The following is a 23,385-nucleotide window of genomic DNA, read 5'->3' as shown; positions in this document are numbered from 1 at the left end:
TATAGGGTGGAGAGTGGGAGGAGTAAAGAGCGTGGATCAATCTCCCAAAATTAAAATATATTTATATAAAACAGAAAAAAACTGGGTGAAAATGGCATCTCAGCTTCACAGTAGGGAGGGATGGTGTTTTTTGGATGGTACTCATCATTCTTTGTCCTCCAAACACGGCGAGTGTCTCATCTGATCATAGAATTTTCTCCCATGACTCCTCTGGATCCTCCAAATGGTCATGAGCGAACTGAAGACGGGCTGGACGTGTGCTGATTTAAGCAGGGAACCTTCCCTGCCATGCATGACCTTAAACTATGACGTCTTAGTGTGTTTTACCCACAGTAACCTTGGTAACAGTGGTGCCAGCTCTCTTCAGGTCGTTGATCAGCTCCTCCTGTGTAGTTCTGGGCTGATTCCTCACCTTTCTCAGTATCATTGATTCGCCGCAAGGTGAGATCTTGCATGGAGCTCCAGTCTGAGGGAGATTGACAGTCATGTTAAGCTTCTTCTTTAATTTTCTAATAATTGCTCCAGCAGTTGATATTTTTTCACTAAGCTGCTTGGCGACTGCCCCGTAGTTCTTTCCAGCCTCGTGAGGGTCTACAGTTTTGTCTCTGGGGTCTTTGGACAGCTCTATGGTCTTAGTCATATTAGTAGTTGAAGTTTTACTGATTGTGTGAGGAGAACAGGTGTCATTATGCAGCTAACGACCTCAAACAGGTGCTTCTAGTTTAGAATAATAGGAATAATGGAGTTAAATGGTCTTTGAGGGCCAGAGTTTGTGCTGATTGGTAGGTGTTCAAATACTTATTTGCAGCAGTAATACAGATTATGTTTCCCACAGTGGACATGCGCCTAATGCCAACCTTACACCTAACGATTTTCAAGCGATTTCTCTGTCCCAGGCAAATTTCCAGAGTCGGGATAAAATCACGAGAGTCTGGCTAGAGTCGAGCTGCAGGTGAGTTACCTTGATCGTTGAGTGTAAGGTGGTTAGGATTGTAAGTGTTAGTCAGTCGGGTTCACGTCCTGGAGCTCCGATAAAATCAACCGTGTTGAATATTGTCGCAAGTCTTGAGACTCGGCTCGCGCAAATAGTGACGTGAACAATGTCAACAACCAATAGGAGAGCTACAGCAAGATTTGTTTACAAACAATTTGAAAAAGAACGCATGTTGCAGTTAATATGTCTTATATGGCTTTTACTTTAATGTGTACAGTTTTTTCAACACCAGTAGCACCTTAAAGTCATTATATTTAAAGTTATTTTATTTTGCACAGTTATTTATTTGTGCAGTGTTATTTTAAATACAAACAAGTTTAATAAATACAGATTTTGCAAGAATGATGTTCTTTATTGCATTAATTCTATCTAAAACAAAGGCAAATGTAAAGCAGTGAAACAAGGTTGTAGCAAAAAAAGGGGGGAGGAGCTTATAGGCAGAGTTGCACAAAATGTATTTTATTAAAACATATCAAGAACTAATTACAGTGTGGCAGAAAAAAATAAACTGTTAATGGGGAGAAAAGTTGTGAGACTCTGATAAATCACAGTATTGACTGTAATTTAATTATTTGTAATTTAATATGTAATATGTATTGTATTTAAACTCCACCAGAAGCATGATGGAAAATAATCTTGCAGTTAGTGATCCCCAGACTTTGTAAAATCTTAGCCTGTGACTAAAAAGTCTAAGACTAGTCTTTAGATGTGAGAGGGGGTCAGACTTCAGTCTGTTAAAAGTCTTTTTAAAGTCTTTTTAAAGTCGTGTAGTGTATGGACAGCTTAACTGGTCTTTGAGGTCCAGAATTTTTGCTGATTGGCAGATGTTCAAATATTTATTTGCAGCATTAAAACTAAAATTATTTGTATTATTATTGTGTTTTTTTTTATTATTATGTTTCTCACAGTGGACATGTGCCTAAGATGAAAATTTCAGACCCCTCCATGATTTCTAAGTGGGAGAACTTGCAAAGTCGCAGGGTGTTCAAATACTTACTTTCCTCGCTCTATAACTCATGTTATATTTGAAATTAAAATGTGTTTGTTAATCAGAAAAATAAGTAAGTATGATAAAAAAAAAACGCCAAAACAATAGAGCTTCACAGCTCAGTGGGGTGTGTTCAATGTTTGGCCAGGATTAGTCAGATTAACCCCATGTACCCACTACTGTAGACTAGACTACCCCCCAGAGTGATGTTATTCAGAGGATGGAGAATGTGCCTGATGTATTATTAAACCTACAATGAAAAGTAATGTCTAAAAATATATATAAATCCTTCCTCTGCTTTCTTTCACTCTCTTTCACAGCCTGCCCAGCACTTTAGTGTGAAAATCCAACAGCTAATTAGCCCAAGTCTTCTATTCTTTCTCTCCACTCGCAGCGACGGAGACTCTTAAATCTTAAATAAAAGCAGACTGGCTGAACTGCAGGTCATATAATATAGGGAACAGTATATAAGAGTTCATACTCATAGTAAATGTGAAATTCAGTGTTTTTTCATTATTAAAGATTTTCTGCCTTGTAGATTAATACTAAAGTCATCCAAACAATGAAGAAAAGCATGTAAAATTACTTATTAAACATAAAAAACACAGAATATGTTTTATATTTTACATTCTTTAAAGTAGCACCTCTTGCTTTGATGACAGCTTTGCACATTTACACTCTGCATTTTCTCACTCAGCTTTATGAGGTAGAGTCACCTGGAATTCAGGCTTTCAGTTAACAGCTGTGCTGAACTTGTCAAGAGTAATTACTTAAACCTTTCATACCTGACTTATGCTCTAGTGCTGAAAAAAATTATATAAATGATGTTTGTGCTTAAAAACAGAATTCAGTAAATAAAAACAGAATAAATACTACAAAAAAAATCTAAATCAAACATAATATTTGTATTTTGTCTGTTGATTGCAGTGCAGTCATTTGTTAAACACTTAAAACATGTTAAACATAAACATTTATTATACTATATATTTATATATATTTCACAAATTCTCATAAAAAGGAATTAACTCAAAGCATGATGGGAAAAGGTGTTTACTCTGCCACATTAGCTTTGATGCGATCATGCTTTACTTCAGTGAGCAGATTTTTATGTTTCCAATGCAGTTGGCTGAGCTAATCTGCTGTTTGATTGGCTAAAAAATATCTATTCTGATTAATAATAGGTCTAAATCTGTATGAAGTGAAAGAATACACAAAAAAAAAGAAGAAAACACACCACATGTCCATTGCAATGGATGCAGGGTCTGAAAGGGTTAATGTTAGTTTGAGAGCATCAGTTGTAAAGTTGTAAAGAGGTAGAATTGATAAACAGGGAATAGCTCTATCTGATTAATGTTCTAATATTCATATTATGAGAAACAAGAACTACTTAACTAAATAAAGAAAAAAACATTACTTTAAAAAATAAAGGTCAGTCAATGATGAAACTGGCTCTCATCAGGACCATCCCAGGAAAGGAAGAGCAAGAATTACCTATGTTGCACAGGATTGTTGCGAGTTAATCAGAGTTTCAGCCTCAAAAACCACCCAAACACCCAAAAAGCACCCAAAGTACGACAACCTAAATTTTAAGTTACTACATAATTCCTGATGTGTTCCTTCATAGTCTGGATCACTTCAGTATTTATTTACAGTGTAGAAAACAAATTAAAAGACATATATAAGACATATATATATGGCTCTACATAAGATAGATTGATGTGTAAAGAAAAAGCAGGACTGTATAAAGCTGTATAAAACTGTATAAAAATATAGTTTTGTTAAAAAATGTTATAAAGAAAGATAAAAGTAAAAAGTATTTGTGTGTGTGTGTGTGTGTGTGTATGTGTCAGTGTGAACCAGTGCCAAACCCTTGTTTGTGGTCTATATTTAGCGCCACACTCTTCATCGCTTCACCTGAACCCATTGATAGTGCTTATTGGCAGCAACTTCGCCAACTCAAATCCCTGCTGGAGCCGCTTCAATCCATAATTTCAACTGATTTACACAGGCTCAGAGAGCGAGGGGGAGAGCAGTGTGTGTGTGTGTGTGTGTGTGTGTGTGTGTGTGTGTTTGTTTTTCTCTAAAACCTTATTTGGGAAGCAGTTTTTAAATGACAGAGCATTTGTCAGTCCTTGTAACAGAGCCAGTTACATTCTTTTCTCGACCTCCATCAATGAGATTAACTTTGTCTGTGCACATGCATGAGTCTGTGTGTGTGTGTCTGTGTGTGTGTGTCTGTGTGTGTGTTTAGATTTAACAGACATCTCAAGTTGCAAAAATTAATTTCAGGGAGGTACCCCTGGACCTGGACTTGGTCACCCCTTGCAGGACTCCCGCGACTTCCGGGAGACTTGAGACGTCTGATTTAAACTTATATAATTTATAATCTAATTTAATCCTTCATTATTGCATGATTCTACATAATAACGCATATCATTGAAAAGTTCATTTAGTTCAGTAATTTAGTTCAAAATGTGAAACAATGTATTAAACACAGAGTGATCTATTTTAAGTCTTTATTTATTTTATTATTGATGATTATGGCTTACAGACAATGAAAATCCAAAAATCATTGTCTCAGACAATTGCAAAATTATGTAAGACCAATTGGTACTTTTGGCAGTGTGGGCAGTGTTCCAAGTCCTGCTGGAAAATGAAACCCACATCTCCATAAATGTTGTCAGCAGAAGGAAACATTTTTATTTGCATCTTAGCAATGACTTTATTACTGCACTTCCTCACCTGTCAGACCTCTAAATCTTCTCTACACAGCTAAAACAGAGACTTAGTCCAAATCATGTTAAGCTGAGCTAAAGGGCTAAAGCTGCTGTTGCCATGTGGGTCAGCTAGACATGACTATTTCTGTATCAGTTTTCTCCAGTCTTTTAAAGGTGTAGGAAACAGTACTTACTGCTCTCTGACTTCATCTGTAATTTCTTATTTTTTTATTCTTAGTCTTATACTTTTAAGTTACAGAGTTCTCTGTGTTTCTGTGTATTTTTCTAGTGATAATAATGAAAGTGTGAATGTGCTGTGTGTAAGTGTGTAGATGTTGTAGTAGAGAGTGTATTTTTTTGAACAATACTAAAAAAAACTTTATTGTCCTAAAGGCCGTGGCAACAAATTTTGTACACTGGATTTTCTGACATTTCAGGTTATTTGATGGATGTCCTAAAGAGCTTAAATGTCAGAAATAAAGGGAAATATTTGAGGAGGGTTCTTAAACTTTGACTGGTATTATTATTATACACAGGTATTATATAATACTATAATTTAATGTAATGCTTTACATACCGGCCATATCGATAATATTACTTAGATAATTATACCTATATTAATACAGATTAATACTATATTAATACAGACATTTTTACAGATTTTCTTTCATATTAATGCACATATCATTCATTAAACTTTAGTAAGGTTTTTGTGCTTCTCCTTTAAAGTTATGTGATGATATACAACTCTGGAAAAAATAAGATGATGAGTTTCTGTGATTTAACCAAATTAAAAATCTCTGGAATATAATCAAGGGGAAGATGATCACAAGCCATCAAACCAAACTGAACTGCTTGAATTTTTGCACCAGGAGTGCAGGCATAAAGTTATCCAAAAGTAGTGTGTAAGACTGGTGGAGGAGAACATGCCAAGATGCAAGATGCAGAGTTATTCCACCACATATTGATTTCTGAACTTTATGAAACTTTATGAATATGAACGTGTTTTCTGTGTCTCTGTATCTTTTTTGTTATTTCAGCCATTTCTCATTTTCTGCAAATAAATGCTCTAAATGACACTATTTTTGTTTGGAATTCAGGAGAAATGTTGTCTGTATTTTATAGTATAAAACAGCAATGTTCATTTTACTCAAACGAAAACCTATAAATAGCAAAATGAGAGAAACTGATTTAGAAACTGAAGTGGTCTCTTAGTTTTTTTTTCAGAGCTGTATGTAATATATGGGACATGTTATTATTATGATTGACTCAGAGGCTGTGAAAGTCCTGCGGTGTGTCTTTTTTTTTTCTTCCTGAATTTCAATAAAGACATGTCCCGTCTGGCTGCTCTGCTTTTGAACGGTGGCCAGTCTCATTCTCTCTGCCTGTTAACTCTCAGACTGTCTGTCAGTAGGCTATCTCTGCGGCGCTTTCACACAGAGCTGGTGTTCTTCCAGGAGCAGCTTCTCCAGCAGCACTGTGAATGCCCGGACTTGAGCTTGCAGCTACTCTCTGCTGCTGGGAATTGTTTTGAAATCACTGGAAGAGGCTGTGTTCCAGTTTGATAAGTGTTAGAGAATGCCGAATGAGTGCGGCTTGATTCAGGAGGCATTGTTCTGGTGTACAAAATGTTTTAGAACAAAGTGTTTCAGCACGTTTTGAGAAGTTCACGCTTTACCTGGAGATGAGATTAGTTCTGAGTAAATGCAGGGAGATTTTTAGAGGGCAGGATAACTTTATAACCTTGCTATTGCGCTTGTAGCTTTCAGAATATTTTCAGGGTATTATATTATCCAAATTATTATTTTGTTTAGAGAAATTTCTGGCTGAAATTCAGGCTGAGAGCACCCTCTAGTGGCTGTGAGTGTAGATATACAGCTCTGGAAAAAAAAAATAAGAGACGACTTCAGTCTCTGAATCAGTTACTCTGATTTTGCTATTTATAGGTATATATTCGAATAAACTGAACATGAACTATGGACAACATTTCTCCCAAATTCCCACAAAAAATATTGTCATTAAGAGCATTTATATGCAGAAGCCTTTAAGAGTTCAGAAATCAATATTTGGTGGAATAACCCTGGTTTTTATGCATCTTGGCATGTTCTCCTCCACCAGTCTTACACACTGCTTTCGGATAACTTTATGACACTCCTGGTGCAACAATTCAAGCAGTTCAGTTTGGTTTGATGGCTTGTGATCATCCATTTTCCTCTTGATTACATTCCAGAGGTTTTCAATTTGGTAAAATCAAAGAAACTCATTTAAGTGTTTTTTTTTCAAAGCTGTACAGTGGAATGCATTGGAATGAAGTGGGAAAATCCTTGTCTAAACCAGCATTTCAATCTAATCTAGTCTTTTTTGTTTTTTCAGAATATGCCTGGATTGCATGATGGACTCCAACAGTGCAGAGCCTGGCCAATATGTGCCCTCCAGCACCCTGGGACCACCACTTTACCACCCACAGTCCTCTGCATGGCCACTGCTTCAGAGCACGGATGACTCCAACACCTCTTTCCTGCAGGGTGCTCTGAACCTCAGTGCTGTTTACGGAATCAACGGAAGCGATCCCAAAATCGAAAGCCGCACGTATGACCCTTTGGGCGGTCACTCGCTATGGCAGGTCATCCTCATCGTCCTCTTCACTGGACTGCTCTCGCTTATCACCATCATTGGCAACATTCTGGTCATGGTGTCTTTTAAGGTCAACCGGCAGCTCAAAACTGTCAATAACTACTTCCTGCTCAGTCTGGCCTTCGCCGACCTCATCATCGGGGTCATATCCATGAACCTGTACACAGCCTATATAGTGATGGGGCAGTGGGCCATGGGCAACTGGGCGTGTGATCTCTGGCTAGCTATAGACTATGTGGCCAGTAATGCGTCCGTCATGAACTTGCTGGTGATCAGCTTCGATCGGTACTTTTCCATCACACGGCCGCTGACGTACCGTGCCAAACGCACCACCAAGCGGGCGGGGGCGATGATCGGACTGGCTTGGCTCGTGTCGCTGATGCTCTGGGCGCCGGCAATCTTGTTTTGGCAGTACTTTGTCGGGGAGAGGACGGTTCCGCCCGATAAGTGCTATATCCAATTCCTGTCAGAGCCGATTATTACCTTCTGTACAGCAATGGCAGCCTTTTACCTGCCTGTAACTATTATGAGTGTGCTGTACTGGAGGATTTATAAAGAGACTGAGAATCGTTCCCGAGAGCTGGCAGGTCTTCAAGGCTCAGGAGGACGACTAGGAGTTCCAGAGAGACCGCATTTCCACCTTCATGCCACGAGAGGAAGCTCTAGGAGCTGCAGCAGTTTCGAGCTGGGACGTTCCGCCCAGAGACGCAGTTCCTTGCTCACTGGCCGCTTCCGCTGTTGGAAGTGGAGGCCTGGTGGAGCAGGGGCGGTTGGAACCCACAGCAAGGGAGAGGACCAGAGCAGCTGTGACAGCTGGAACAACAACGATGCGGGACTTTCCGCCGATCATTCTGGCTCCTCCGACGAGGAAGAAAATGCACCGTCAGCTGCCCGTGCCATCTTCTCAATCGTCCTCAACTTGCCTGGCATGAGAGCCGCCGTGACTTCCCAGGTCACCTCCTGTGAAGACTTGGACGCCGCTTCTGAAGAAGACCCGCTTCGAGGAAGCAGAGAGGATGACAAGAGCGATAGTCTTTCCCGCTCGGTCAGCAACGGCAACAAGCGCTTCGCCACCAACATCGCCAAAGTGCAGTCCATGCCTGCCATCGAGGCTTCAACCACTAGCATAGACCCAGCCGCCGCCACCGCCATGAAATCCCCGTCCGCGCCTATAACTTTCAAAGAGGCGGCACTCGCAAAGCGCTTCGCTGCTCGGGCGCGGACGCAGATCACCAAAAGGAAGCGCATGTCGCTGATTAAAGAGAAGAAAGCTGCCCAGACGCTTAGCGCCATCCTCTTCGCTTTCATCATCACATGGACGCCTTACAACATCATGGTGCTTGTGAACACTTTCTGCAATGGCTGCATTCCAGAGTCCCTGTGGGCCCTTGGGTACTGGCTGTGCTATGTGAACAGCACCGTCAACCCAATGTGTTACGCACTGTGCAACAAGACCTTCCGGCGCACATTCAAGATGATCCTGCTTTGCCGCTGGAATGAGCAAAAGAGCAAGCAAAGCTTTCTCCAGAGACAGTCAGTTCGCTTCCACAGGAGCATACCAAGAGACTCCACATAGCACATCCGTGGTTCAAGTATGACCTGTACGACCAACCTGTGGGTTTAGTCAGTAAGTGGAATCCCACAGAGGCGGTTTAGAGACTCCGCAAGGTTCAAGTTTACTTTGGCGCAAAGGTTGATCAGTGTCTGCAGTTTCAGAACAAACGGTTTGGGTTTTTGAACCAGTGTTCTACCTTCAGGTTGTTTCTTAGTCGTGTGTGAAATGTATAAAGGAATAAAGGAAAAGGGCTTTGGGCTTTAACTTTGGACTTTGCCTTGAACAAGTGCAATTGTCGTGCAAAAGTTCCCTCCCGCAGAAGACAAGGACAAGTACCTCCGTTGGGTGAACGCCTTGGATGAACTTGTGGTTTGAAAGCAGCTGCTCAGTATCTTTTTATTTTAATCGTCTAAGAAATACTATGAGAAATCTGAACAGTTTCAAATAGAAGAAAACTCAAGAAAACGGAATCTATGAATCTCTTTCACTGAACAAAATGTAAATTTCAGGGTTTGGAAATTTTCATTGGACTTTATTCTTGAAAATAAACATAACACGAACATTAATTGAATCCTAATTCTGATGCAGAGTTAAAACGATTTACGGTGTAAATGGTGTAAACAACTACAGTTGAAGTGATTTATTCGTAACTAAACTTTGGCTGTTTTTTTTTTTTTTTTTTTTTCTGTGAACGTGTTGCAACAAAGGTCTTACATGTCTGTAAGATGTGGGTATATGAATGTCCTTCTGTATAATGTAAACAGAAACACAAGTTGAACAGATCCTACCCTTTGCTGTTGGGTGGGTGAAGGACTTTTTGACTATTTCTCCCTCTGAACTCTGCTCTGGTAGGCCATGAGTGCTGTTTACATGATTTTGTTACAAGTGCTACAAGTATTTCAATAGCTGTTCTTGCGGTATTGAGTGCGTATTGGCGATTCCGTTGTTTGTACTTTATGGGGCTACCTTGTGCTTGCTTGAACACTGAACACAAGGGGCCTATTGGGGAAATATTTTGTAATATTATCTCTAGCAGTGTGTGATGATGACGTATTTAAAAAGATGTTGATAATGCAGATATGTTGGTGTTGTGGGTCCAGATTTGGTTTGGTTCGCTTTGTTGTGGATCTCTTTGCTCAGCGCTTTTCTTGGCCCTTTATCTCTTAAAGCTTTTTTTTTATTATTATTATTTTGCTTAATTTTTTTCTTTAGCAAAAATTACACTTCATTTTGCATTTTTAGTATTTGGAATATTCGTTTTGATGTATTTTAGCAGTTAAACAAGATCAAACCTATTGGTTGTATTCAGATTCAGCCCAGAAAGAAAAATAACGTCTTCTTCTCTGGCAGTGTAATATAAATGGAGCAGCAGCGCCCTCTGCTGGACACAACGTGAACTTACACATCAGATTTAAAATACTATAAATACATTTTACAGAGCCAGACTCCAGAACACAGATTTAACATATTTCTAAACTCCTAAAATAAGTGGATAGTTAAACAGCCTACAGCTCTTGAAAAAAATAAGAGATCACTTCAGTTTCTGAATCAGTTTCTCTGATTTTGCTATTTATAGGTATATGTTTGAGTATAATAACATTCTTGTTTTATTCTATAAACTACAGACAACATTTCTCCCAAATTCCAAATAAAAATATTGTCATTTAGAGCATTTATTTGCAGAAAATGTGAAATTGCTGAAATAACACAAAATTAAAAAATGCAAAGCTTTCTTATTCATAACATTTTAAGAGTTCAGAAATTAATATTTGGTGGAATAATCCTGTTTTTTAATCACAGTTTTCATGCACCTTGGCGTGTTTTCTCCTCCACCAGTCTTACACACTGCTTTTGGATAACTTTATGTCACTCCTGGTGCAAAAATTTAAGCATTCAGCTTGGTGTGATGACTTGTGATCATCCATCTTCCTCTTGATTATATTCCAGAGGTTTTCAATTTGGTAAAATCAAGGAAAAACATCATTATTAAGTGGTCTTCCATTTTTATCCAGAGCTGTACATTTAGTAGATTATATATATATATATTACATTATTGCTAATAATTGGATAAAAATGTGCTTCACATGATCTCTAAGTCTTTTAAAGTTCTCCATAACAAATTCTATTCTTGTTGCTGCTGATCTGCTCTGTTCTCACTAAGAGACCCACTAAGAAAGGAATATTGTTCTCTAGGAAACAGTTACCAAGACGCTGGGCCTAAAATAGTCAGCAAATGCAATTATTACCACTCCTCAAATATACAACTGGATTTAAAATGAAGTTAAATAAAGTCAAACAGATGGAGGAGCAAACATGATCAGCCCGGAGTAAAGAAATTGAATTTATCTCCTCCAAAACAACCAAGCACTTCAAAATCCTATTCTTCCCACTTTTAGCATGCAGTACCAAATAACATTAACCCGTGATCTGCCAGTGCTGAAAGCCTCTGCCTATGTTAGCTTGTTTTATTTAATTTGGCTCTTTACTTTGTGTTACAGTGGGTTTTGCCCCAGTGTCTCCTCAACTCAACCCCCCTGAGACCCTGCTGCTGTAGCGCTTCTGTGAGATGTTTTATTAGTGGCTGCATTTCTGTTTTTGTCTGAAACAGCCGTGTTCTGGTGCATATCGGAGTGTAACAGTGGTTTTTCAGAGGCAAAGCTGTATGTGTTGAATGTTGTTGGAATGCGACTCAGTGGAGAAGCGTTTTTATCCAGTACTTGTTTTCGCAAAATAAATGTCACTTTTTAAAAATCTCTTGTGATGTTTTTTTTTGTTTGTTTCCAAGCGATTTTTTGTATAATATATACCAGGGGTGGGTGATATGTGATATGCCCTAAAATAAAATCACGATATTTCATTGTATTTTCACGATAACAATACACTTGGCGATATGACAAAACATTGAAAAAAAATAAAAGATTTGTAACATCTGTCAAAATATGTCAATGATCCAGGATGTCATGATACTATTCAAAAAAATTCTAAATATCTCCATATATCCAGGATTAAAGTAAAATGAATGATACTGGACAGATATAATCTGTCCCTAGTAGATATATAATGGGAAATGAGAACAGTGTGAATTTTTCTTTTACTAAAAACAGGAAAAATGAAGAACCCTTATGTGATAATTAGTTGTGGGAGATATGGCAAAATATTTCAAGGTATAATATCATTCACGATATTCATGATGTGTGTGTGTGTGTGTGTGTGTGTGTGTGTGTGTGTGTGTGTGTGTTTGTGTGTATTTGGCAACACTGACCATTTTTACAGTAGAGCTGTGTTTTTTTATATTTTTATTCTAATGTTAAATAAAGTTAAGTACAACTAAAAATTGTTTGGGATGTTTTTTTCCTTTGCTTTACAAAACTTAATTTTAGTTTTCAAGCACAAAAAAAAAGAAAAAAAAAAATATTTTTTTGTGCTTGAAAACTGAAATATATATATATATTTGGCAATACTGAACATTTGTACAGTAGAGCTATACTAATTAATTGTTTATACAGACACACACATAAAATCTTCTATTATTTAAAAACAACGGGGTGATTTTTGGCCAAAAAAATGGTAAGTAGCGATGGAAATAAACTAATCTTTTTTTTTTTACCTCTCTCCTGTCTGCGTAACTCTATAACATGGCAAATGTGTAAGGTTTGGTTGACGGTAAAAGTAATAAAAACTACACTTTTATTACAATAAGATTTGGTGTTTACTCTAATGTTTACTCTATACAAGTATTCGTTTGGGTTTTCTTTGTGTGTGTGTGTGTGTGCGTGTGTGTGTGTGTGTGTGTAAATCTATTGACAGAGCACAGCAGAAGAGACCATGTGATGTGAAGCTTTTCTTCATGTGACTGAGGAAGATGATGAGTATGAGGAAGATCACAAACAGTTGTTTGTTTTCCCTCTTTTACCACAGACTCCATACAATCAAGTACTTTTAGGTTTGCTCTCTTTGTGTCCACACCTCTCTCTCTCTCTCTCTCTTTCTGTCTCTCTCTCTCTCTATCTTTCTGTGCTGGAGACCTGCTCAGCAGTTCATAGAGGTAAGTTAATTTACTGATTTCTTCTTAAAGCAGTAATCTCTCTCCATGTATTTGATTTGCTGAAATTTGTTATTATTATATTATTTTTGTGCGTCAGTGTGTAAATTCTCCTACTACTATAAGATTTTATTTTTGCACATGTTGTGGTATGTTTTAGTACAGATTGGCTTTTTTAGTAAATGTTATCTTTAAGTCAGGATTAATGTTATTTATGGAATCTACATGCCAAAAGTTATGGGGTAGCACTATGTAGAAGTAATGTATTCATAAAGTTGTAGCTTGAGGACCTCCCACTCCTGTAATAATTTGTAAGGTGTGGTCTTGTGTGCAGGATTAAAAACTGGCCAACAAACTCTTGACAAGCAACTCAATATACAGTTTCCTGCAGGTCAGTGCAGTGTTTTTTTTTAGCTTGCAGGAGACATTAAAAGAGGCAATACTAGCTCATTTTCCAGTATGTCAATATATATATATATATATATATATATATATATATATATATATATATATATATATATATATATATATAAAATCAATATATGACCCCTGAATTACACTTACCATATTTTTACCACTATAAGGCATGCTTTAAATACTTACATTTTCCCCAAAAATTGTCAGTGCCCCTTATATATGAATTTTATCAGTCAGGTATTAAGGTGCAGTAAAGCCACTTCACTTAAGTACAACATTATACAGGAGTTTCAGTTTAGTTCCCCAGTATCGACACTGGAGCTGCATTAGCATTAGCCGCTAACTGCAGAGCTAGCTCTTTTACTGTTCAGAGGTGAGTATATTGGACTGTAGTCTGCGTGTTTACAGTGTAACAACATGCTAAGTGGGACAAACCACTAGCTGAAAGCGCCCTGGGTTACTTAGTGTTTCTCAGTGAAGCACTGTCGCTAAGTGCAGCTAACCACAGCTAACATGCTAATGACCGGTGGCAAGCACTGCTACTAAAATATTGGAAATCTAGGCTTACTGTAAATAAACAGAAATGCTTTACTCACCCAAATGGACGTTTATTGCTAGTGTGCCTTATAATATGGTGCACCTTTTAGTCCATAAAATACTATACCAAATTTGCTGCTTCATTACTCCACATGGTGGTGCTATAATCAAATCAATAGGATAAACCTACGGTAAAGAATATTGGATGTTAAATTCTGTGAAACTGACACCAAGGTATTTGCTTATTTAGGAGGATTGTATCTTCTTCAGTAACACAGATGCTGTAAAGAATCAAAGAGAATTGTCTTGTGATATATTAAACAGAATCACAGTATCATGGTATCATCGTTATAGTTGGCACACAATAACATATTACGATGAGATGCCCTGTTTTTCCCACCACTAGTTTCCTGTCTAGTTTCTTGGTCTCTCTCCATTCATAGAGATGGGGAGGGGCTAGTCTTGGATCTTAGATAACTGCCCCAAGATTCACCAATAAAAGACTTTAACTCTACTGCTTATGAAATATCTACTATGTTATGTTTATCTACTTATGTACAAAACAGGATTCATATAACCATCTCTACTTTATGTTCTATAGGCAGAATAAGACAAAGGGCAGTGTAGTCTTCAGTGGCTGTTCTCTTTCTGTCATCTCTGGGCAAATCTGATCCAGAGTTCAGGTCAGTATTAATATCCTGTGGCAGCGTTGCAGAAGACTGAGAGAGCCTAGTAGTCTGGGGTAGTAGTAATAAAGGTATTTGGTGGTAGAATATTACTCAATTAAATTGTTTTCTCTGTTTGGCCTGATTTATAAAAATGTTTTCACATATTTACTGCTTTTTAAGCATTACGTAAATACAATATCCAGATCTGTGAACATGTATTTGCCCCCTTAGAGATTTATTTGGTTTTTGCTTTTTTATCATACTTATATATATTTCAGATTACTAAACACTAGGGCTGCAGCTATCGATTCTTTTTGTAATCGGGTACTCTACTGAAAAATCGATTCGATTAATCGAGTAATCGGATAAAACATTTTTTTTGTTAAAGAGCAATTAAAAAGGAATTTTACTCAATAATGAATGACCAATTGGTTTCCTTTTTTAGATAAGTTATATTTTTTAATTCACAACATTTCCAAATTGCAAATACAAATAAATAAAACACAATAAATAAATAAATACCACAATAAAAAAAATAAATTTAATTACATTACTTTCACATTTGGATTTCTTGTAAATAACAAATATAGGGTATAAATCAATAAAAAAAGGCATAAACATCGTCTTTGTGTTGTGCATCTTAGCTTCTGAGACGTTGTCAGTTCTGCCAGTGTTGGATCAGTGTGCTGCATTCTTTTACCACCAAGCCGCTTCTCCAAAATATATCAGGACCTGTGCAATAATTGTGACACACAAGTATTACAAATGTTGCTTTTTTCTTTATTTATATGTTGGACTATTTGGGTCTAATTACATCACTAAGACTAATAACTCTAATAATAAGTTCATGGCCGTGCATTTATTAAGATTGACACCTATCGCATTGGGGCACATTAGACACTAGTGGTAATCAATATTTTACCCAATAAATAAGAGACACACTTCCTTATATGAACAAAAGTGTTCATACTTTTTTGTCTCACTGGCCAAATGTACTCTTAGATGAAGAAATCAAGCATTTAGTTTCCAGCCAAAGTAACTTCAGTTTAGCTAACTTTTAACATTTTTATTGTTTATATTCTGAACTCCACAGCGCTGTGTTTACTGTTTACATAAAGCCTGTATGAACTCTGTTCTAATAAACTAACCACACATTATAGACAGTGCTTCTATTAATTCACACTCCAAAGCGCTGTCGTTTTGTTATTAATTCACATTAATGTTAATCTCATTGATTTATTATAAGTTATATTTACCTGCTCTCTCGGCGTCCTCGCGTCTCGGGTGTCCTCGGCTCAGATGGTGCAGCATTAAAACGCGCTGTTTTGGCACTGCACCGAGTACAGGTCACAGTTCGAACATAAAATGCTTTTATTCCTTTAAAATCGCTGTTTTCTCTCGCCGCTTCCATTTTTGCCGCTGCTCAAACCTCCGTCTCCTTGTTCCCGGGCAGGGTGACGTAATGCTGAGCGCGTTGTCAAAATGAAAGTCGCGAAAATACCGCGCGCTGAGTTTATTAATTAAATAAACGATTACTCGAGGCACAGAAAATTAATCGATCAATTTTGTAAATCGAGTTACTCGATTTACTCGAGTAATCGTTTCACCCCTACTAAACACATTTCAATTTTAGACAAAGATAACCTGTGTAAATAAAAAAAGCAGTCTCAACATTTTAGGTTTAATATATTAAGTGAAAAACTAAACCTGAGAAAAAAATCCTGGGAACTCATGGATACCATTTTTGACCCATCTCTTCCTTATTATTGAATTATTAATGCTGACCTTATCTGAGGCAAGTAAGATCTGTTGTTGTTCTGGGTTCTTTTGGGACCTCCTGGATGAGTTATCCCTGCCCTTTTGGTGTAATTTCGGTAGGTCAGTCACTCCTGGGAAGGTTCATCACTGTTTGATGTTATCTCCCTTTGTAAATAATAGCTCTTACTGTGGTTCTCTGCAGTCTGAAAGCTCTAGAAATGACTTTGTAACCTTTTCCAGACTGATGGATGATCAATGACTTTGTTTTCTCATCTGTTCTTGAATTTCTTCAGATCAGGGCGTAGTAAAATTATACTTCTTCACGGCACTGTATTATGTTGATAATCCGGATGTTTGTAATGGTTAGTGATTACTGGTGTTGATTAAATGACACGTCATTTTGCTTAATGCTTACTGCTTAAGATGTCCATTCTCCACAGGTGTGTTTAACAGGTGTATATCCTTATCCGTAAGGCAGGATGCAGACCATTCAGACTATAGAGACGCAGCTTCCTATGCTGCGGGAGAGCATCCACTCATCCCCGTTCAGAGAGCGAGACAGAGAGAGGAGGAAAAGCAGCCTCACGAACCTCATTAGAAAACAGCAGCAGCAGCAACAACATCAGCAATTACAACGAGAGTCCCATCAGAAGCGACTGGAGGGCCATGCCTCACCTGGTGGAGCTGAGCATCCTCGATTGGCTCGCTCATCCAGCAGCCCGGCCTGCGAGCCGGCGGAAGTGGCAGCTGGCCGATGGAAGGAGGCGGCGAGGGACAGAGAGCGAGAGAGTACAAGAGATAGCAGGAGAGAGGGAGAGGCGTGTCTAGGCCTGTCTTCCGCCCTGGCATCACAGCTTGCATCATCGCAACAGCTGTGCCCGAGTGTAGAACGAGAGAGAGGGAGGGGGGGATTAGAGGGGGAGGGAGGGTGGGATGAGGGAGAGAGGGAGCAGCAGCGAAGGCGGCAGCAGCATCAGAGCGAGAGCAAGCAAGAGCAAGAGCGCTCTCAGCATGGCTTGATTGCAAAGGGAGTTCGCCTGCTAAGGAACATGGGTAACCAGGAGGCCAAACAGAAAAGGGCAGAGACCTCCAAAGAAGGAGTTGTCATTGACGATGGAGATGCAGAAGGCTCAAAAAAGTCAAGCAAGTCAAAGTCCCAGAGCAAATCTGGGAAGTGGTCCAGCGACTCCAGCTCCAAAAAGAAGCTCAAGACAGAAAGCTCCAAGAGTTCGGTCTTCTCCAGCATCCGCATCCGGAAGGGTCTTTCACGCAAAACAGCATCAAGAGAAGATGTGCTGGACGAGGAAACAGGGATTAGAACTAGTACTGATTGCCTTCAGTCTGGTGAAGAGTTGGAGGGACTTACACCCGATGATGATCCAGAAAGAGTCATGCCGATGGAGGCAAGCAAGGGGTCAATTGAGGATACTGTGGAAGAAGAAGATGGGTCAGGATCCGATACAGACCTTTACAGTTTCCATTCAGCAGCTGAGGCTCAAGACCTGCTAGCAGATATCCAAAGGACTATCAGCTTGCAGCAAGGGAATGAGCAAAGAGTGGAGGAGCAAAGGTTGAGATCTGTGGATCTCAGAGATCTTGGAGAAGGTCTAATCAAACCAGAGCATCAAGTTCAGATCAGCCAGGATGAAGCTGGAATTGAAGCTGGTGGTGGACAAGGCAACAGTGTTGAGCCTTATAAAAAACAAACTTCTTGTGCTCCAGATACAGATACTAAACAAATGTCTCCCTCAAATTCTGGGGATTTTGCGATTAAAGAAACTGAAACTAAAAATGTACCTGCATCTCTGAAAAGTCTTCAGAGCAATGGTGTCACCAAGACTATGAGCAACTACAGCATCCAAGACACCGTGACCACCAGCACATCCTACGAAAGTGCAGAGGAACGTCTGGAGGAGATTTCCTCCCTTTCCTCTCCAGTGGAGGAACGCCTTTACAGCATTAGAAGCTTGACCCAGAGTCTGGAAGTCGGCCTAGGCTCAGCCGAGCAGCTTGCAGACCTTAGGCCTAAGCTCAATCGGGTGATTTTTGTTCCACAAAAAAGCGTAAGTAGCATGGATCTGAACATGGAGTGCAGTGAAGGAGATAACATCAGCTTGGAGGAGGAAGGACCTGGGTCATCACTGACCCAGTGGTTGTCTGAGAGTCTGTTGGGTCCGGGGGCACGACCTCGCAGGACCTCTAGCTGTAATACTGGGGTTAAACCTTACCCCACTGTTCAGCCTTCCTATGTGAAAACAACCACAAGGCAACTTTCCTCTCCGCCACATTCTCCTGGCACGAGCCCCAGGTGCCTCCGCCGTGCCAGCCAAGAGCTAGGCCAGGGGTCAGCTCAGAGATCCTTCAGAGGTGAGAAGTGGAGGACCCAGAGACAGCGTTCCTGCAGCATCGCAGGCCCAGCAGGGTTCCATGACACCTGGGACGGGCCTGGCGGTGGACGGTCTGAACTTGCGGAAAGAGGTTTCCTGACCCTCGGACCCTTCCAGACCTCCTCCTCTGCAACTGGCAGAGCCTCGTTTCAGGATGTGTTTTCAGGTGAGAGCAGTGCTGATATGAGTATGTTTAGCTAGCAAAATGAGACTCTTGAACTTTTTCACATTTTGTTACCTTACAACCACAAACTTAAATGTATTTTTTTCGCAGTGGGGATGGTGTGTTTAGAGTGATGAGCAGTGTTACTTTTTCAGCTAAATAGGTCAACTTTGATCTCATCTGACCACAGCACCTTTTTCCACATGTTTTTTTGGAGAATTTGTGGAGTGCACAACTTGTAATTGTCTGTGGATAGATTCTGTCACCTGAGCTGTGTATTTCTGCAGCTCCTCCAGAGTGACTATGGACTTCTTGGCTGTTTTTCTGATCAGTGCTCTCTTTGCCCGATCTGTCAGTTTGGAACGACCATGGCCATGTCTTGGTAGGTTTGCAGTTGTAGAATAATTTTTTAGGTTCATTTTTGGATTACGGTTTGAACAGTACTCACTTCTCCACAACTTTATCTCTGACCTGCCAGGTGAGTTCCTTGGTCTTCATGATGCTGTTTGTTCACTAGTGTTCTTTAACAAACCACTGAGGCCTTTACAGAACAGGTGTATTTATACTGAGACTAAATTACACACAACTGGACTCTAATTAACTAATTAAGCAACCTCTGAATGCAATTAATTGCACTGGATTTTATTTTAGGGGCTTACACGTTTAGATTTTTATTTAATTAAAAATGTGAAAACCATTGATCATTTTCGTGTCCACGTCACAATTATGTGCTGTTTTAAATTGGTATATCACTTAAAATCTCAATTAAATACACTTCAGGTTGTGGTTGTAAAATGACAAAAATGTAAAAGAAAGTTCAAGGGGTATGAATACTTATGCAAGACACTCTATATTGTGTCATTTTGTAGCCTCAGATATGATTCAACCCAAGTGCAGCAGAGAGCATGTACTCGTTTGTTTCTCTCTTGTCCTCTGTTCCTCTTTCCGGTGTCTCACTCCCTCTCTCTCTTCCTGCCCCAAGCTCAGAGCAGTGATGTCAAAACACACAAAGTCTGACTCGCAGACATGCACACAACACACACACACACATTAATACACTAATACACACAAAAAGACCACTGGCAATGCAAAGGACGTCCCTTGTGGAATTCTGCTTGAATGGCTCTGAATATCAAAAGGAAGTTGCACACACACACACAAAACAAGAGCACTGGGTTGTAAAGTGGGGGTTACTCAGGGTCTGTCCAGGTTCATTTATTATGGTCTACTTCAGCAACCCCTAGATGGGCCATTATGTTACACCCTGTGCAAGGTTTATTGCGATGCTAATTGCTATCTTACACCCTGTCAACAGTCAATTTTTAAGCCTTGTGCCTGCGTCAGAGATTACGAATATATCTACACCGATGGGCATGGTAGAAGTGAGGTGTGTTCAGGTAAATATGTGGCGTATTGCTATCTTGGCAGTGGAAAACACAGTCCAATGTACCACTGACCGAATTAAACCCTGACAACAGTCAACGTCCGTATCTATCTTAGCTTATGTTATTGAATATTGAATGATGCTCGCGTACCTTTACAGCGTAAACGAGTAGGTCAGTTTCCTTTGCTGAGAATCCCAGAAGCACTTATTAAAATAGCTCTTAAAGGGGAGTGGCAAGTGACATGCTGATTGGTTTATTTCACGTTACACCCAAAGCACACCCATGATTAATTAAGAGAATTATGTCATATCACAGCCAGACTGTTTAAGTGGAAGTGCCATAATGGACATTTTGTTGATACTGGAAAAAGGCTTAAGGTGAAGAAACCTGAGAACATTTGACGGAGTTCATTATAAAATAAGTTTAGTAAATTACTACACTAGTAAGGAATAGGGGTGTCACCATGTTTTCCCTCTAATTCAGCAGGTCTCGCCGCTGGGAGGTGGTGAGGGGGTAGGTTAACTAATTTAAGTAAAGCTAAGTTAAGTAAACAAAACTGTAATTCTAAAAAGTATATATTTTAAAATCAAACGAGTACTAGATCTTAATCTACACAGATTTCTAGTCTGAAAACTGTTTATTTGGGTGAGTAAAGCACTTCAGTTTATTTACAGTAAGCTTAGGTTTACAGATTTTTATTAAGGCTAGCCATGGTTTACTACATTACTTTCTCCAGAGAAAGATTCAAGTCATACAAAAAATATAATTCTGTGAATTCTACACTTAAATTAGTTGGTTAGCTATTTTGTAGTTAAACAAGCTAATTTATTAGCATTATTATGTTAGCAATTACGTCACCGTTTTGCATCTGTGATTCAGAACCTGAATTTGAAACAGCACTGGCAGCAGCAATCTGTGAGCGATAATCTGGACCATAATCCAGTGGTCTGCCAGGGTCTGCACTCGGGGGCTGGTGTTTGGCGTTTCTAATCTGCGAGGATTATCATTGATTTATTTTTTATAAATCCACTGCCGCAGCAAGTGCAATAACAGGAAGAGCATCTGAGCTGTGTATTTCCTGCCACTTCCATTTTCAGTTTTTCATTATTTATAATTATATGATGTACTTTTCCAGTCAAAACGTTCAGTGATTTTTCAGTGTTTAAACATTTTCCGCATTTTAGATTAATACTATAATCATCCAAACTATGAAGAAAAACATATGGATTATCTCAGCATATATTATTTAACATATGTATTTTCTCAGTCAGCTTTATGAGGTAGAGTCACCTCAAATGACTTTCAGTTAACAGCTGTGCTGAACTCGTCAAGAGTTAATTACTTGAATTTCTTGTTTCTTAATGTGTTTGAGAGCATTAGTTAATAGAGTTGGTATACTGTGAATAGCCCTGTTTAAGTAATGCTCTAATCTTTATATAATATTATAACAAGAACTACTCGACTAAGTAAAGAAAAAAATGACTTAAAAAAATTAAAGTCAGTCAATCCGAAAAAATGGAAGAACTTTAAAAGTATTTTCAAGTACAATCACAAAAATTTAGTTGTGATGAAACTGGCCCTTATCAGGACCACTCCAGGAAAGGAAGAGCAAGAGTTACTTTTACTTACTGATACATTTAAAATGCTATGTAGTCCAAGACTATGCATTACCCCCCTGTATGTGTAACTGCCCCAGTGTGGTAGTGTTCATTAATCTCTAGCAGGCTTGATTGTATAGGTTCTGACACTGTATGACTCACTGTTAGCTGTAAACATGAACTAGGGTGCATAGGGTCTCTTTTCTGTCTGATCAGTTAATTATCCTCCTAGTAAAATAATGGAACATGTCCACAAGGTTTGAAGTGAGTAGGTAATGATTTGAGTTTGCAGTTAGCATTGTGCTAATTGCATGTTTTCATTGTTTGTTAGCTACATTAGCTTGACATAGCTATATAGCTTGTAGCTCCAGAGCCAAACTACAGAAGTAAACCTTGTTTAATTTAGGGCATGTCAATGTTTCTTAGTTCTCGTAATGACAGGAAAAGTACGCATTGTGTGGCTCAAAATGAGCAAAAGATATGTACTAATTCTCTTAATAAATCATGTGTGTGTATAACAAGCAGGGTAGCCAAAGTAGCACTGATGACTGTTATCTAGACTTTTTTCAGCAATGCACCTCTGTTTTCTATTGCCAAGGTATCAATACGCCAGAATTTACTTGAACACACCTAATAAGATACAGCTCTGAAAAAAATAGGAGACCAATCAAAAATTATGAGTTTCTTTGATTTTACCAAATTGAAAAGCTCTGTAATATAATCAAGAGGAAGATGGATGATAACAAGCCATCAAACCAAACTGAACTGCTTGAATTTTTGCACCAGGAGTGGCATTATCCAAAAGCAGTGTGTAAGACTGGTGGAGGAGAACATGCCAAGATCCATGAAAACTGTGAGGAAAAACAGGGTTATTCCACCAAATAACAATGAATAAAACAGCAATATTCATTTTACTTAAGCATAAACCTATAAATAGCAAAATCAGAGAAACAGATTCAGAAACTAAAGTAGTCTCTTTTTTTCAGAGCTGTATATCCATAAGCACTGTTGCTATTTATACATTGCAGGTGCAAGGTGTAAAAAAAAAACTGTTGCTTGGGATTAAGGTATGTTTGCTAATTCTGCGAGGAGTAGCTGTGTTTCAAACAAGGGTTGCAGCGCTATCCCATTCTCAGGTATAGCATAAAATTAAATCAATGGTTACTGTGTTTAAAGTTAATTGAGAATAGCTAATAATGTTTTAGTAAAAAAAATATATGCTAAAACTAAAATATACTAAAAGAGTTTCACCTTGCTTGTAGCTTTCTTATTTATTTATGTGAGACATTTTTTGTAAACTTCCATTAATATATTGCTTTAACTTAAGCAAAGCTTCTTTTTTTTCAATCAAAAATACTCTTTTTATTCCTCAATGTAAAATAATGATAATAACAATGAGGAACACAGAGAAACAAAAAGGAAATACCATACACTGTGCAGCCATAAAATCATCACATGTTTTGAGCCAGTTGTTTATTAGCTACATTAGCACTGAAGATGTATTATCAAACGTGTCGTAACTTGACTGACTGGTGTAAGAAG

General features: G+C 38.7%; 2 protein-coding genes and 1 long non-coding RNA gene across 3 annotated transcripts in view; 2 read left to right on the top strand and 1 right to left on the bottom strand.

The window, feature by feature from the left end:
• The window catches only part of chrm3a (cholinergic receptor, muscarinic 3a), a 226,476-nt gene extending 215,548 nt beyond the window's left edge, over nucleotides 1-10,928 (top strand). The window contains exon 3 of the mRNA XM_022672746.2: nucleotides 7,073-10,928. Within this exon, the coding sequence (XP_022528467.2) occupies nucleotides 7,089-8,909 (1,821 nt within the window). The 5' untranslated portion in view covers nucleotides 7,073-7,088 and the 3' untranslated portion in view covers nucleotides 8,910-10,928. The remainder of the gene's footprint in view (nucleotides 1-7,072) is intronic.
• Nucleotides 10,929-14,229: 3,301 nt separating this feature from the next.
• Nucleotides 14,230-23,385, top strand: part of fmn2a (formin 2a) — an 86,685-nt gene continuing 77,529 nt past the window's right edge. Inside the window, exons 1-2 of the mRNA XM_049463870.1 lie at nucleotides 14,230-14,567; nucleotides 16,751-18,863. Coding sequence (XP_049319827.1) covers nucleotides 16,790-18,863 — 2,074 coding nt within the window. The 5' untranslated portion in view covers nucleotides 14,230-14,567; nucleotides 16,751-16,789. The remainder of the gene's footprint in view (nucleotides 14,568-16,750; nucleotides 18,864-23,385) is intronic.
• On the bottom strand, nucleotides 14,985-16,769 carry LOC125781031 (uncharacterized). Its single transcript, XR_007424075.1, has 2 exons — nucleotides 15,809-16,769; nucleotides 14,985-15,284 (listed from the first exon to the last, which is right to left on the bottom strand). It is a non-coding gene; the product is annotated as an uncharacterized LOC125781031 (long non-coding RNA).

This window comes from Astyanax mexicanus, chromosome 14, assembly GCF_023375975.1.
Source record: "Astyanax mexicanus isolate ESR-SI-001 chromosome 14, AstMex3_surface, whole genome shotgun sequence".
NCBI lineage: Eukaryota > Metazoa > Chordata > Actinopteri > Characiformes > Acestrorhamphidae > Astyanax > Astyanax mexicanus.
This window is presented reverse-complemented; position numbering and strand designations above follow the sequence as displayed.